The sequence below is a fragment of the Diachasma alloeum genome, unplaced genomic scaffold (assembly GCF_001412515.2).
Source record: "Diachasma alloeum isolate Michigan unplaced genomic scaffold, Dall2.0 Dall_scaffold_00178, whole genome shotgun sequence".
Taxonomy (NCBI): Eukaryota; Metazoa; Arthropoda; class Insecta; order Hymenoptera; family Braconidae; genus Diachasma; species Diachasma alloeum.
The window spans coordinates 689696-706804 of NW_021680344.1; the positions used below are offsets into that span (position 1 = coordinate 689696).

The 17109-nt window shown below is 35.1% G+C and overlaps 1 protein-coding gene across 1 annotated transcript in view; it reads right to left on the minus strand.

The window, feature by feature from the left end:
- Window positions 1-5035: 5035 nt before the first annotated feature.
- The window catches only part of LOC107039173 (serine-rich adhesin for platelets), a 51493-nt gene continuing 39419 nt past the window's right edge, over window positions 5036-17109 (minus strand). The window contains exons 8-10 of the mRNA XM_015258667.1: window positions 13657-14080; window positions 8319-8790; window positions 5036-6452 (exon numbers count right to left, since the gene is read on the minus strand). Of these exons, the coding sequence (XP_015114153.1) occupies window positions 5775-6452; window positions 8319-8790; window positions 13657-14080 (1574 nt within the window). The 3' untranslated portion in view covers window positions 5036-5774. The remainder of the gene's footprint in view (window positions 6453-8318; window positions 8791-13656; window positions 14081-17109) is intronic.

A 17109-nucleotide genomic window follows, 5' to 3' on the forward strand; every position in this document is an offset into this window, starting at 1 on the left:
GCAGTGCGAGGCGTTCCTCCCTGGTGATATTGTCACCAGGGGGAGTGGCCTTGTGGAGGATGTTAAACAACTGCCTCCGGATCTCATTGCTGGTCTCCTGAGGAAGATGGTAAATCGCTGTCTCGGTACGACTGATGATTTCCTCGGTGGGGATCTTTTTAGAGGCAACAGCGAAGTTGTGTCCTTTCGCCAACACAGACACTTGTGCTTCACTGAGTTCAAATTTACTCAGATTCTTCACAGTGTGAGTGAGGGTTGGGACTTTCTCCTGGAGGATCAGCTTCTTGAACTTACCCTTCTGACTCTCCGTTCTCATCTCAGCGGTTCGGACTGCTTGTTCGTGTGTAACACGTTCGAGAGTCTCCCACAGCTGAGACTCCAACGTCTGAGCCAGAAGAAAGTGGAGATCGAGAAGCTGTCTGGAGAGACGGGCCAGATTCTTCTTAGCCGCCGTTATTCTCTCCTTGACCAATCCGTGACGTAAGAGCCATTTGGATCCAACATGCAATGTGATCCTGAAAATTCAAAGTCTGCCCTGAGAGAAAAATGAAAAAGTTCTCAAACAAGTCTTACTTATGCCAAGAAAATATTGTTTTGAAAATGATTAAAAAAGGATTTTTTTTATGCCAAATATGCAGAGAGTGCGCCGGGATGAAAAATTTTTGTCGCAAAAATAGATTTAGTATTTTAAAAAAAATTGCATTCTCTGTACACACAAGAAATTTCATTTCTAGCACTACTCCTTCGTTATTGGATACTCCCATACGTATTTTTCTCCAGAAAAATCTTTGTTTTATGCGAAACAAGGGACAGCAGTTTTTCGTTTCGGCTGTCTAATAATCACAGACAAGAAATTAACCTTTAAATAAAACAATAATAATGATATGATGGCAATCTTGTAACTGAGGGATAAAATATTTGTTGATGAATCTTCCTCTATATGAGATATTTTCATCCTGAAAAGGTACCGTCTGGTATGAATTATCCGCCTCTTTGGCCAAATATTTCATTGCTGTCGAAAGCAGAACAATTATTCATGTTTGAGACCTTCAAATTCGAACCAAACAAATTTTTTTTGGCAATTTTCAGCTAGCGATTTTGTTGGACCAAACAAGACTTATTTGGCAACGTGTTTGTTTTTCTCTCAGTGTACGTAAGAAATCGATATCTTCTCTCTCATTCGATATCGAGGGATGAGATTAATTAGAATCGGTAGGACATCCAATGCCTTCGCCCGACCGCATTGAATGGAGAAAACGATATGATTGCTCCAACAGGGAAAAACATTTGATTGGCTGTATTTTTTTATTTAACTCTTAAACAAAATGTTGGAGAGAAAAATGTTACTAGAGGTTTCGTCAACGAATGGGCCCCCTGAACTACCCTCACGTGGATGACATTTCATTTTGGGACACCCTGTATAGTCCTTTGATTTGATAAAATTTTCTGATCATACTCCTCGATTTTTTGCGACATAAATCTTATGTGACCGTCATATTTCATTTAAATGGGAGTAAAAATGTTACACTATTTGATATTTCATGATAACTCCTCAATTTTGTGATGTAGAATCTAGGTGACCGGCATATCCCATCTAACGTATCCCGGTCAAATTAGAGCACCTCTTGACGAGCATTCATTTGAAAAAAAAAAGTTGGAAAATGTTGCGTAGTTTTCGCAAAATTGTAAAAAACAAACATTTTCAAGAGAGTTATTTTCAAGGGCATTAGAGGCCATTTTTTTGTGTATAATAACATATAACAAAGTGAAGAAAGTCCGTGAGGTACACCTGGGGACAGGAGCACGTCTAAAAACGTGGGTCAAAAAAAAATTTATCTAAAAAACCTAGTTCACTTGAAAAGTGAACTTTTGGTTAATTCAACTTTTCTCAAATTGAACTTTCGTCAATGAAACCTTCCGGTTATCTTGTCTTTTATAAGAATATCAGTAAAATCTGCATTTATGTATGGGATTCTAGAGTTTTCTTATCTGTTTTATTTTGGTTCCTTGTGAAAAGAATAATCGATATTTCTCATTTATTTAATTGAAATGGTATATTCTGAGGAGAAGGAACTACCCTGAAGTATTTGAGAGGCATTGTTTCGAATGTTGTCCTTAAATGACGGATTATTTGTTAGATTTTGTAGTGTTGTGGATATGAACAGTTGTGTTATTTATTTCGTCATGGTTATGAATTTGTGTCAACTGACTTGTTATTGAGACTGAATGTTGTTTACTCTGGAAACGATGTTTGCAAATTTAATATTGTGCTTCGTGTTTTTTTTTCATTTTGTTATTTTCGTTCGTAGGTATTCATTGAAGTGTTATTTACGCTCTATTCTTGTGTTTTTTGCATTATCTTCCCGGATGTTTTAAAGTTTTTTTCAAGTTTTTCGATGTTAAAATTCTGCAAATTTTTTTTCCTCGAGTTTTTTTAATTACCAAGTTGTTTTAACAAATTTTTTTTGACGAACGTATTTTAAACATGGTCCCCTGGGGACCTTTTCTTGTAGGTAGCGGAAATAACGTGATACTACTCAAATTATGACAAAAAATGTAAAGTCACATGGCTGTCTAAGCCTGTCACGCATGCACCAAGATTTCCTAATAAGGCCATTCGTGCATACCATTCGTAAACCTTACTTAAAATTTCCGTAATTTCGAAATAATCATAGGAATATATGTATTTTCGTTACCACTAGAACAATCAAGGTCATCATGCGTACAAGAAATATCACAGTTTCGACCTTCTTTTTTAATCAATTTACTTCTCATCAATGGATAGAATACAAAAGTACGTTATCGTGTACAAAAATGAGACTGTCGTATAAACGTTGCAAAAATTTGGTTTACAATATCTGACGACCATGAACGGCTGGATTCATGGAGGTTTACATTTGGTAAATTTTCCTGTGTGAATAACATACAAGAATTACGATCTTTTTTTACTGCAGTAAGTTATTCCAGCAATTTTCTGTCAAAGAGATTTTCAAAAAGTTATGTAAGTATTAAAACTTTACTCCCTCATTACTTTGTATGAGCAAAGTACAGGATATAAAAGCACGCATTCATCGATATATTTCTATATTCCACAAATCAGAGAATTGGAAAAAAAAACAAAAAAATCCTTAAATTCAGTCTTCCTTTTGATGGATGGGAGAAAATGAAATCAAATGCCATAACTAATATCGAATATAAATCTCTATATATTTACAAGTTTCCATAAATGACGATATAAAATAGAATTTATTCGATTGTCAATACGAAATAAATTAATAAATAATAGTAAAGAAAAATCGAAATTGACTTGTGAAATGAAATGAGAACGCCAAAGCGCGTTACATTGTCATAGGCACTTTCTTTCTAAATATATTCTGCATATCCAGCATATGATTATGATTACCTATTCCTCTACGGATGGTTACGAATTTGAAAATCGTTCTTTCTTTTCACACAACGCAGGATACTTAATCTAATCTACACATATACAGGTATTTTGCTGCTCATGAAGAGCTTTCAGAGATTCCCCGTGTAGTCAGAACACAATTTCCACCAGCCAATCGAACAAAAATACTGAAAGAACTTCAACAGAAAGATAATTCAGGAGAATTGGTAGAACGAGATGAGTCATATCAGTTTCCAATTTAGTTCTTGGTGGAAATTTTTGTAGATCAAATGTAGATAAAGAAATTTTTGCAAGAAGCTATTCTGCAGCTGTCATTTTTTACTGCAAAGAATTTCTAGATATGAAAAAAATTAGTAGAGAATTCAATTATAGAAAATTCGAGAGCGTCTTTCAAACTCTTTCTGAATTAAAAAATGCAATTCAAATGATTCACTATAGTAAAAATTATGTGGTAGAAAAGACGTCGGAATTTGGTCGTAAACTATGGTAGAAAATCAATGTATAATAAGTCCTATTAGGTCGTGCAGAATTCGTCGAAATGTCCAGTTAAAACAAGTATATTTGGATGGTCGTATGAACCAAACGCAGAGTTTGATTTTTCTCTAAAACTCATCGTGGTCCGATTTTTTCTTTCGGAATTTATTTCCTTTACTTCGATGTTAGAGATGAATAAAAATAAGAAAATTTTCATTTGGAAAAATTCCAACAGAATAATTTATGTCAAAAACGACGTCTATCATTTTTTACTATCGAGAATTTGTCCCATCCAAATTTCAGCCAATAGAATTCCACCATTCGACGTCACGTAATACAACCTACAGGATTTTCAACTGACAATTTCCTCAATTCTGATTTTGACCAATCAGAGTGCAGTATTCGGAGTCACGTGACGTGTTTCACACTGATAATTTCTCCGGCTGCAGGGAAATTATCAGACTGATAATTTTCCTGTAGCCTGTCAATTGTTTTTTACGAATTTGACAGATATTCCTCACATTTTTGTGAAATGTGTCCCATAACCCCGAACACTGCACCCTGATCGGCCAAAATCAGAATTGAAGAAATTGTCCTCCGAAAACCCCTCGACCTTCAAAATTCATCGGATATTTCCCTCAAGTTTTCCTGCATATCAACGATCGGGATCAGTTTTGCAGTAAAATCCTTCGCGCTGCGCGCTCATGATTTTAATCTGCAAAACTGATCCCTCTCGTTGCTATGCAATAAAATATTCGGGAAATATCCGATAATTTTGAAGCTCTTGGGGTATTATAGCTAATGATTTCCTCAATTCTGATTCTGACCAATCAGAGTGCAGTATTCGGGGTCACGTGACGCATTTCACACTGATAATTTTTTGATAATTTTCTCTGGTAGTTGTTATATAAAAAAATTGAGTGAACAGTTCGTCGAAACTGACAGATCGATTTCATCTCATGGTGTAATTCTCTTGTCCAAAATTTGGATGGAAAAATTCTTTCCCGAATACCACTCGAGCTTCAAAATTAATCAGGTAGTTCTCCCAAGGTTCCCTGCGCAAAAAACGAAGTCTTCAAGTTTTTTAGTCTGAAAAACTTGACTCCTTCCTTTGTTTGCAACGAACTTATCGGGAAATACCTGATAACTTTGAAGATCTTGTGGTATTACATATGAATAATTTCTATAGAAAATTGTTTTCAAATTCCCCGTGGGATTCTCTAGAATTTTTTAGTAGATTTTGTCGCACGTATCCTTTGCAAACTTTACTACACCCCTTTGATCCTTATTTCCGGAAACCCGACTGTCAAGTAAAATCGAAATTTTGCATGGAACTTTCCTAATTTTGGATCTAAAAACTGAATGAAAAATATCAGATACATAATTTTTAATTTTTAGAAATAATCGAAATTCACGAAATTGTAGACCATAGAAAACGTCTACATTATGATTAGCTCTGACTTCTCGCCGTTTCCTCATTCTTCAAACGAAAAAATACGTATGTTGTATTTCTCATCCAATTTCCGTATTCCATTTTTTCTTAATTGAAAAATATAATAGAAAAGAATCACTAGATTTTGATTTTTCTATAACCCTCATCGTTTTTTCTATACCACTAAAAAATGGATGACAAATATCCGATACATATTTTTAAATTTTCATAAATCGTCGAAATTCAAGAAATGAAGACCATAGAAAACGTCTACATTATAATTAGCTCTGACTTCTCGACTTTCCCTTATTCTTCAAATGAAAAAAATACGTATGTAATACTTCCCATCAAATTTTCGTATTCCATTTTTTTTCATAAAAAAAAATTCATGTAACTCAATTTCCTCATCTCCCTCTACTACTTCTCTCCTGAACTTTTGTTGAATGATATAACATATGAAATTTAAAGTGCAGTTTCGAGAGTTGGAGCACTGGGGCTTCTCGCCACACCCTTGGTACTTCCTGATGGCTGCCTAGGTGATTCAGAACGTGCTCTGAATCCCGTATGATGTTCATCGCTACTTGTTGATGATGCTCCAGCTAAGAATTCAGCTCTTGCGCGTTGATTTTTCGCTCTACGTGATTCAGATTCTGCATATGAATCTGCACTTCTTGGGGAATTCATTCGATTATCATTACCAAAATTCCTGGTCGCTATTTCAGAATAACGAGTGATTGATACAGGATTGATTGGCCTTTGAATCGGAGATATTGGACACAAGTCCAATTGCCTCCTAGTTCTCAGTCTTCCATGAACATTGTGAACTTGATTCTCTGGCGATAATTCCATGGCTCGTTCCTCGGCAGCTGCGTCCTCGACAATCGTCGAGGAGAGAACATCACTTCGAGGAGTTTGGAATCGCCAGACTGACCTGGGGCTCAGAGCCCTTGCGAGGGATGGCTGGGGTGGAGGTGGCTGCTGACTACGAGGCTGGTACTGCTGTTGACACTGTTGACGGGACAGCTTTAACTGCTCCGCTGCTGAGAGCCGACTGGGACCCATCTTCGTACTTTGTTGGAGGAGAAGACGTTTGAAGTCCATCCTTGAAGTTGATGACTGGGGTGAAACCGTCGGCGGAACCTGACAGAAATAATTATGGGAGATTATTAAAACGTTGAGATAAAATCAAGACATCGTCTTGCCATTCTAGTTATTGCTGGTAAAATGCACTTATTCAGGTTTTGATTGCTTAATGTTCCTGTATTGTATGTCCCAAACTCATTAAATTTATTTTACTGGTGAATTGTTCATCATCATTGCAATTCAATCTTGGCAAGAGTATTGAATTGTCGACAATTCCATTTCCAAATTTTACATTGTGTAGATTATTTTTTCAGTGAGAAATTTAGAAGAACCCAAGGAGAAAAAGTTTCTAGTTCCATAAGTAAACATCTCTGAATAGGGCACTTGCATGGAGCTCAATTTTCTTTAATTTTCCTATTCACCCAGTCTATATAACCCATAGATAGCTAAACGAAAAGAATTATGAAGCAACGGTGCCTAGATATCTTCTTAGATATAATAAATCTATTCCCCATTCTTTGGCCGCGATTCACGGAAAAACGACTGAATATTCTTCAATGGTATTTTTACTATTACGTAGTTTAGGGTGAAGTTTTATCGCCTTAGGCCAGAGGTTATTGCCCTACGATGCATAGTTTAGTATGCGCTGTAGAAACTTTTAGAAAATTCTAGAGCTTTCTGGAAAATTTTGAAACTTTTTGGAAAATTCAAGAACATTCTCAAGTTTTCGAGAATATTTTTGAGATTTCCACAAAGTTTGAGGATGTTCTCGGGTTTTATAGAAAGTTTGAGAACATTTACAATTTGACAGAAAATTTGAGATATTTCTTTGGTTTCAGAGAGAATTCGAAAAAAACTCTTGACTTTTCTAGAAAATTTGAGCGAATTCTCGGGTTTCCAAAGAATTTTTTTTTGTTCCAATTAAGCAATTTAATTGGAAATTTTGGATGACTAGCTGCAAAGCCTAAGACCCGAGAAGTCAAAAAAATTAGGGGGTTTTCCAAAGAAATTGAGAAAATTCTAGGAGGTTCTAGAAAAGTCGAAAACATTGAGAAGTTTTTTTCTTAATTACAGAAATTCTCAAAAATCCTGGTATTCAATTTTCTGTTATTCTGCCCGGGCGAAATAAGTTTTCGAAATCCATTCTTTTAGTCATGACGTCACAAAGTGGTGTACGTCGACTGTGAGGAGAGAGAGGGGAATTACCGTCATCTATTGGATGAGGCGCACGGGAAGATTGGGTTAGGTTGGGTGGAGCCATTCTCTGATTGGTCCAGAGTTCGACCACCCTTGTGACGTCATTAGCGATTTCAAAGCGTTTGAAATCTTTAAATTTTCACAAACAGTTCTTAATTAACGAGCAATATTTTCATGTTTATAAACGAAAAATGAATCATTTAAGGTCGATGCTTGAGATTAAAATTTTTTTAAAAATTCATGCATGTTCCTTATTTCAGAACTAAATATAGGACGTAATTCATATTGAATAATTTCAGGATTTCTTAATTCAAGACCACAAAAATTCTTAATTGAAAAACCAGCTGGTTCTCAATTTACAAACTTTTTTTACTGGAAATTATTATGCTTTTGCTACTGAATTTCAGAGATTTCTCTTCAGACCAGTTTCTTTCCACGAGAACCATGAATTTTTTAAAAACAATAAATTAGTCCTGAAAACTGGAAACCTTTTTCTCTCTACATTACAAAAAAAAATTTCTTTACGTTAATTTTCATAATTTTTTCAAGTGTTCATTTTGAATACAACTTGATTTATTGATTTTTATCCATATGAAATTCCTCTGAAATTTTCATAATGATGTCATTCTTTATTCAATACAAAAATTTCCGCTCAATCGACAGAATGGAGTCGAGTCCATATTACGTTATTACTATTCTCATCATCCTTTGAACATTGATGCTTACCTCAGGAGCACTGGCAGACTCAGGACTCCAACTATGCCTCGTCCCAGTCTGACTGAATCGCCTATCCAAACTCTTTGTGCTATCACTCAAAGTCTCTCCATCATTCCTAATATTGAGCTTTCGTTTTGATTTATGAATGGCTGTAAACAATTCTTCATTCGACATAGTACTCCTGCTGGGTGATATTAACCCATTGGTCGGTGTTGTTCTGCCAGAAGACGATGCCACAGACGCAGAATCGCTGTAGGGCTCTTTGGTACTGAGTGTTGGTGTGGAATAGGCATATGGATTACCAGCAAGTGTTGATAATCTCTGCGCAACGGTGGGATTTGACTTTGCTGATGGTTTAGTCGGTACTGGCGATATGGTGGAGTGATTTAGATTATCGATCGTTGACCGATCATGGTGGTCAACTGGGGATGAGGCGAAGAATCGGTAGCCCCGAGCACTCAATCCCAGTGGTGCGAAGAACCTGAAGGAGAGAATTAATCAATAATTGATTCTACACTGTTAAAAATTTTCGTTTGAATTTTCCGTGGCAAATTCCGGAGTTTTCCGGATATTCCCGTTTTTCCTTTTTCTCGTCAAAAACCTTGCAATCACTCTAGCTTATACGAAAATCGAGATATTGACTTGAAATTTGGACAAAATCTTTCTCTCATGATAACAACAGTTCGTATTGTAGATGGGCTCAATCGCATCAGTAGCTTCAGAGATATTCGACTTTTTCTGAAAATCTTTTATATGTAATATCTTTAAAACTACGCAACCGATTTCACTTTTGTTTTCACTAAGAAAGACGCGCTCTTTGCGCGCGCTAGTTAGATTACATGGGATAATGCATTCATTCAGTAATATTTACAGAATTACAACTCGATGTTATTTCAATCATCTGTTTTTGCTTCCGAATGGAAGCATTGTAATCGTGCTGTTTTCACATTCCCTAATTTTGATTGGAAATGATGTAGAATGGCCTGAAACGTAAAAATACGAAGTTTGGCGACGATGTCTGTCGGTGTCAATGTCCACCGCCACCTTTCCGGTGGTCAATTTTTGGAAAATTGAGTAATTAATTGGCTAAACTTATTCCAAAAAATCTTAAATTTTGTCGGATTATAGATCTTAATAAGGATTAACTCTGTGCAAAAGTTCAGTCCGATTGATCAAATAGTTTTTGAAAAAAAGCTATTCGTTTTTAAATCGTTTTACGCTAATATCTTTGAAGCTAGTCAACCGATTTCAATTTTTTTTTCAAAATATTCGTTTCGATGCTTTCTATCCGAATCAATCAAAACATATATACCCGTTCATACAAAGTTTTCGAGATATTTCCGTTTTTCTGTTTTTTCATAAAAATCCTTGTAATCACTCTAGCTTCTACAAAAATTGAGATATCAACTTGCAATTTGGAGAGAATCTTCCTCTCATGATAACAATACTTCCTATTGAAAATGAGCTCAATCGCATTGGTAGTTTCCGAGATATTCGACTTTCTCTGAAACCCTTTTATTTGCAAGAACTTAAAAACTACGCAACCGATTTCAATTTTTTTTTTCAAAATATTTGTTTCGATGCCTTCTATCTGAGTGCCTTCTATCCCATTTGGAAGCTTACTACCAGTGGAATTGATAGAAATGAAAGAAAGAAAAAGAGTGATGACACCTAAAGTAACGGTCAGATGGCTTCGGCCAAAAAGGCTCGAACCCCTGCTTGTTTTTCTATTTGTACTACAACAGGTACTCCTTTAATTTCGAAAAATATTTTGCGTAATGTTTTTCTTGAAATCAATCAAAACATACGTACCCGTTTATACAAATTTATCGAGATATTCCCGTTGCGGCGACGGTGACCGAAGTAGTTAAATCGCTCGGCCGGACGGCGGGACCCGTGAAGCGCGGGTTCGAGTCCGGCCTGGGGCAATTAGGGTTTTTAATCTTTTGGAAACCATCGAACGGAAGTCTAGATACGGAGAATCATCGGAGAAGTGTTAGGAAAACATTGTTCGATGAAGCTCAAGATTTTCCATGGTTTCCATTGGTCAACAGGAGAGTCTGTACGTGGGGTACAGCTCTTGGGGTACAATGCGAGACGGTTGGAGAGGAAGTCGGTCCATGAAACCGCGTAAAAACTCGAATAGAGTATATATGGCAAGGAAAATAAATAAAAGATATTCCTGTTTTTCGGTTTTTTCATAAAAAAAAACTTTGTAATCACTCTAGCTTGTGCAGAAATCGAAAGATCAACTTGAAATTTGGACAGAAAATATGTATACCCGTTCATACGAAGTATTCAGAACATTGGAATTTTTATAGCACCATTTATAGGCGGCAGTAAACATCTGAAATTTTTGCCGCTAGTTAGTGTTGTAAAGCTATAAACTTTTGTAATATTTCAGACCATTCTAAAACCCGCTATCGATCTAATGATGACGAAAAAAATAAGACATCACTGAGTGACATGCCCACTGTCATTTAGCGCGCTGTCATATGCTCGCTGCCTCCTGTTTGTTCTTTCTTTCACATTTCTAAAGGAGAGTGGAGCAATATGGACACTTTATTTTTTTGGAAACGTTAATAATTAATTGAAAATTTGATGAAATGGGATAATTTTTTTTGTAAGTAAAATTCAGTAACAAAGCGGTAGACAGTTTGAGTCTATCTTAACTATCTTCCAGTTTTCAATGAATATCTCGGAATCTAAGGGAGATAGTAAAATTTGTGACAAGATCTTTTTTGTAGCACTCAATTCGCTCTACCAACAAATTTATTACTAAAATTTCATTATCTCCTTTACATTTGGAGATATTCCTTGAAAATCCAGCTAAAGGCTAAACCAACTTAAACCGTTTTATCGCTTCGCTACTGAATTGTTTCTCTTTGTGATGGACCCTGATTGAGCTGAATTTATTTTTGAGGTACGAACTTAGAAAAAAAAGCCAAGTGTCTATTGTGCCCCATCTGCCCTTAATGATTTCGTTGCGTAGCAATTTATTTAACAATTCTTATCGAGAGAAATATTTATTAAAATGGATGTTTTCGAAAAGAGAAAAAGAAATTTCAGAACGTCCGAGATTTTTGGTTAGACACAAACAAAATCATAAATTATAGTAGAAATACTTGAGGGAAACGTAAAATCTTCAAACCCTCAAGGAAGGCACGTACAGGCAAATGTTGGACAAAGACCTTTTTTTATATCGAGGTGAAATCCTGAAAAGAGAAATTCCCCATTTTTTGCGGTTTTGCCCGGACGCAGCCCTTTAGGTAGTCCGAGTGGTCAACCGTGTCCAACACGTCCTTAACGCGTACCGAAGCGCTTTCCCTTTGTTTACACGTACTTTTCCTTGTCACTTGACCAATTACAGTTTAAGAAGGCGTCAACCGTTTTTCCAACCAATGAGAAGGCAGAAAATAATATTGTCTTTAATGAAAACAAAAACTAAGAATTTTAGTGAAAACAAATGTGCCATCACGCACGAAAAAAATTAATAGAAAAACCTATCGGATTCGTTGGAAAATTCTATTGAATTTCTATTAAACTTTCTGGTAGTTTTTGGCGGATTCTATTGACATGTTCAATAGAAAACATTCAATAGAAAAAGTCAACAGAATTAGATTTTTCTATATAACTTATTCTTTTCATAAATTTTCTATAGAATTTGCTCGACTCAAATTTTTCTTCAAGTTTTTTTCATCCTATTTTTCTTTTCTTCTCATGAAGAAAATCAAACGAAAAATGTTGCGGTTAGGTTTATAGAGACACAATAATAACTCGTCGTTGTGGAATATAAAGGCGTTGTATTTATCGCAGAGAGATGTGTTTACATCGAATATATAAATCGGACTGAATTCAACTGAGATGACTGACTGACTGCCCCTTTGTCGGGGAGCGTGCGAGTTTTAATACCTTCTGTTATGGAAGGTTCGAGAACCGTCCAGAAATCTTGTGAGGGACAAGGACAGAATGATGCCTGAAACGAAATTTCGAAATGATAATTCGTTTGTGGCTCGCGCCACAAAAAACTTATAAAATTTGAGCCGAGGAAATTTTATAGAAAATATCTCAATAGAATAAGTTATATAGAAAAATTGAAATCTATCAACTTTTTCTACTGAATATTTTCTATTGCACATTTCAATAGAATCGGCCAAAAACTAATAGAACAGTTCAATCGGAATTCAATAGAATTATCTAACGAATTCGATAGGTTTTTCTATTAAATTTTTTCGTCCGTGATTGCACAGATCTTAATCAATGGATTAGCCGAATTAAAACAAAAAAGTGCATGTTTCGTTTTCTGTCATTAATTTCAGATGAATAGGGATCCTTCCTGACGTTTAACCTCAGGAAAATTCAATAGTTTTTTTTAAAGACAATTTGAAATAAAATTTTTTAGTGAACTGAATTTATTTTTAACTATCCTGATACATCAATGTTGATGTCTCCTCGGTCGTAAGTAAATTATTTCAATTTCATTTTTCTCCTGAATAGTTTTCCTTACACTGGACTTGAGACCAGCATAACTTTTTTGCTAATGAATTAGCAATTTAGATCTGAATGGTAAATTGAGAAAGAAGATATACCAGCCATGAAACCTTAATATGATCCCTAAATGTCCCAAATGTCTAACATGAGCTCCATATGCCCCGGTTAAACATCTGTCAAACGCCAACTAAATTAACATTAAACTGGTTTAAACTTCCACTGAACATTGATTAAACCTTGACGAAACCTTGGTTAAACCCTGATTAACCTCCGACTAAATCTCGACTAAAACCTGATTAATCTATGACTAAATCCCGATTAAACCCCGACTAAACCCTAAGCTCCGACTAAATCCCGACTAAACCATGATTAAACTCCGATTAAATGCTTTATACAGCTATAATTTCAAAGCAAATGATGCGACCGCTAGTATCTTCGAACTTGACTGAGATAACATCCAAACGAATATTTTAAGCCATAATTGAAAAGATTGCGAAGATTTTTTTTGAATGATCGTCGAAAAACTAAATTCAGAAAAAAGCTCACATACATACGGACATGATCTAAAAACAGCATATTCGAACTCCTGAGACCAAAGTAAGTCATCCTCACACAAAAAAAATGGAAATTTCAGATTTGACGAATACAATGCCTCCATTCGAAAGCAAAAATACGATGCGACAAGTTATTCCTGAAAATGTATTCATCTAGAAGAAATCTCTTGGGATTCTCTTCCATGACGAATTCACAATTTTTAAAAGTCCATTTCGCCTCATTACGATTCATCACTTCGCTTCTGAATATTCCATAACTTTATTTACCCAAAATAAATAATAAATTTGAAAGTGATATTTACCTATTTCGTGAGTCCACAGGAGCCGATATGATCTGTCCATTATGATGTAAATTTTTACGATCACAAACCACTGGGCTATTCTGATGTTTGCCAAGTCCCCTGGTGATGTCTGGCGTAACACATCGAATCGGATCTCTTATTTCCCTCTGGGGTTTCCGATTTGGCAGTGTGTAATATTGATTCGGTGTAAACACTGGTTTTCTACCAATAAAGTGTCTTGGATCGTGTGCTAGTCCCTGATGAGTAATATTACGGTGATGTGAGTGGTTCTGGCATTCCTGCGAATCTTTATCACTTGATTTATTGTTATCTTCTTGGCGTAGTCGCCAATCCTGAGGCTGAGGAGGTGATATATACGGCGGTGGAAATTGTAAACTAGCCTGTGACGATGCTGATTCCGACGAAAAGGCAAGCAACGCATTATCTGAAACAGACGAAACAATAATTTCTCCAACAAAAGCTAATGATCTTGTAATTATGATCCCCAACGAATTGTGAATGGTGCTATGATTTTATTTCAAAGCAAAAATACAATGGTAAAAGCAGACGTTTATTGTGCGATTTAAAGCTCATACTTGAGCAGATCCACGCCAAATCAGCAGGCAATTGATTTTTGTCTCATTTTTTTCTGAAAAGAGGGCGATTAAACAACATTTTTGAGAAAAAGAACATTCAAAAATATTGATAATTGAAGGAGTTATGATTTTTTGAAAATGGCTAGCTTTTGTATAACAAATTTTATTGTCCAAATTGGCCTCAATATTTTTTCGGGGGTTCAAGCTATCAAATCGCCCTTCGGCACACTCAAAAAACATGAAAAACCCTTCGAAATGAGACGTCATACATAGAATTATCTTCAGTTTGACGAGGTTTATACGCGAAAACGTTTTTTAAAATCTTTATTACATAATAATAATCCGATAAAATTTTTAGTCTTCAATTCTCAATTTCTGTCATTTATTCTATTGATTCTATCAAAAGACAAGGATTGAAATGGAAATTATGGGTATTCTTTTATTATTCGAAAAAAAATCCATGAAAAAAAATTTCAGGAACACATGGAGAAATTTTTATATGCCCCGAATGAGGTTTTGAATGACTTTTGTTTTGTGTTTGATTTGATCACAAAAAAAACTTTTTATTGATCTTTCACATAATTCCTCTTCATTCAATGTTGTAACATGTGAATTAAGTAAAAATAATATATATAATGAAAATAAGAATGGATAAAATTAAATTAATCTAACTGTGAAGACGGAAATGGAAAGAAAATCAAAGAAAATAGAATAGTATGAACTAATCTAATTATTAAAAAAGCTAATTTTTCTTTTAATCTGAAATTTTCACCCAAAATTGTCAATAAAATAAAAGGAATTTTGGCGCCAATTAGAGTTTGTCTTTAGCCGTAGTTTGGTGGTTATTTTTTCAGTGGAACAAGCAGGGTTGGGCGTGTAGATAACGTTGGTAAATTACACCGTTTTTTTCCGCCGTAATTTACGTAAATTACCTCGACGGGTTTTTTTACATCTCAAGCTCATCATCTATTGAGCTTTATTGGATTCTCCACTTAATTATTTGGAGCCCCGGAAAAGCCCAGTTGGACTTGGAAAGAACTATTTTGTTCTAAAGAGTTCAAAAAACCAACCAAAGACAATTAAATTTATTTTTGTCATTTAAGAATGCTGAATGAAACAAGTTAATGTCGAGACAAAAGATGATGACGCGACGAATTCAATAGAGATCAATAAAAAATGAGATTAATCCTTGTAAAATTCATGCCTTACACGGCATGACTCTTCCGAGGTGTGACCCTCGAAACGTATGATCCTGGCGAGGTATAATCTTCGCGAAGCTTCACGGTTTACGATAAAAGGTAACGTCGGCTATTTTTTTACATTTCTTACGTAAATTACGGAATTTTTAAAATGTCATGTAAAAAACTGCGGTTACCGGCAGATGCCCAACCCTGCTAATCGTCATCTTTTCAGAAAAAAATTAAGACGAAAATCCCCAGGATCAATTTTTTTGTCCTACTGATTTGACGTGTGTCTGTTCATTTTTAACTTCAAAATATGGTATAATGTACTCACCCAGTGCTGAGCCAAGACAAGATGTTGTTATTTATTGTGCATACCCGCATACAAATGCATTATATTAATGATTAATACACACATGTGCATTCTTTTAGATGAAGGATGCTAAACACAACTAAAACGAGCGCTCAACTATTTCCAAAAAAAAGAAACTAGTGCAATGTACTTGTTTTACTCGTATATACATACGCATAAGTTGTATTTACTATGTACATATACATTGATACACATATGTTACCAAAAAAGAATGTGCAGTGGTGCAATGGCGGATGAAATTCACAATGAAAATAAAAAGTGCAGATGAAAAATTTTCAATAAAAAATCTATTAACATACAAGTAAACAGTTATAATGAAAAGTAAAAAAAAAGGAAAATTTTAACACACAAAAATGTGAATGATAAAACAATTATGAAAATGTGGGAAAATACCGACTCTGTGATAAAGAATATCAAATAATTGTCGATTCATTCCAAGCAATAATAATTCAGCCTGTGATGTACCGGTATAACATAATTAACGTGCAGTTGCAAACATAAACAAATGTAGAAAAAAATTCATGAGTGCAGTTAATACTAGGAGTCATTCCTTTGTTTATCCTCTCTATCTCAAATTCGATCTTTCCCCACTGTTTCAGACAGTTACAGGCGTATACAGGAAATTAAAAATCATCGTGTATTGAAAAACATTTACAACAATAAAAAAATAATAACTACGTGATATGAAAGAAAACTGGGGAATGATAAATCATTTTGCAAATAAATTATACAACGCAAAAAACCATTTACAATTATACATAGAATTGTGAGCTTGCTACCCCCAGGCTGCAATATTGCGTCCAGTATTAGTCAGAAGCAATTTTGAATAATTTGTCCTGCATAATGATAAAATATTTTTATACACGTTAGTTGCTGTTAGTCAATAAAATAGACGCATACTCACAGCGTGAGGCTAGCAGGCTATTATTTCAATATTTATGGGATTCATTTGGCCGCGATCTTAATAACATGCGCATTAGGAAGCAACTGTCGAGCAGTGCTGAATAGGAAACTTGCATAAATTTTTTCAATTTTCTAATTTCAAGTTTGGGACCTGAATACTTCATTTTTCAACTGAATTATTTTTCCAACCGTCTGCATTAATTTCAAAATTTCTTCTGCAGGCCCCATTTTGCGGTTCTCGGCTATTTTAACGTCTTCAATGAATTAACACAAAAAATCAATTTATGATTGCCAACGTTTTGAGTGGTAAATCTCACTCCTCCTCAGGGCACTTACTTTATTTCCATCTGTTTGAAAAACCTAATTCACTCCAAAAATTTCCTTTAAAAGTGTGGACCACTGTGTGATTAAAAACAAAAAA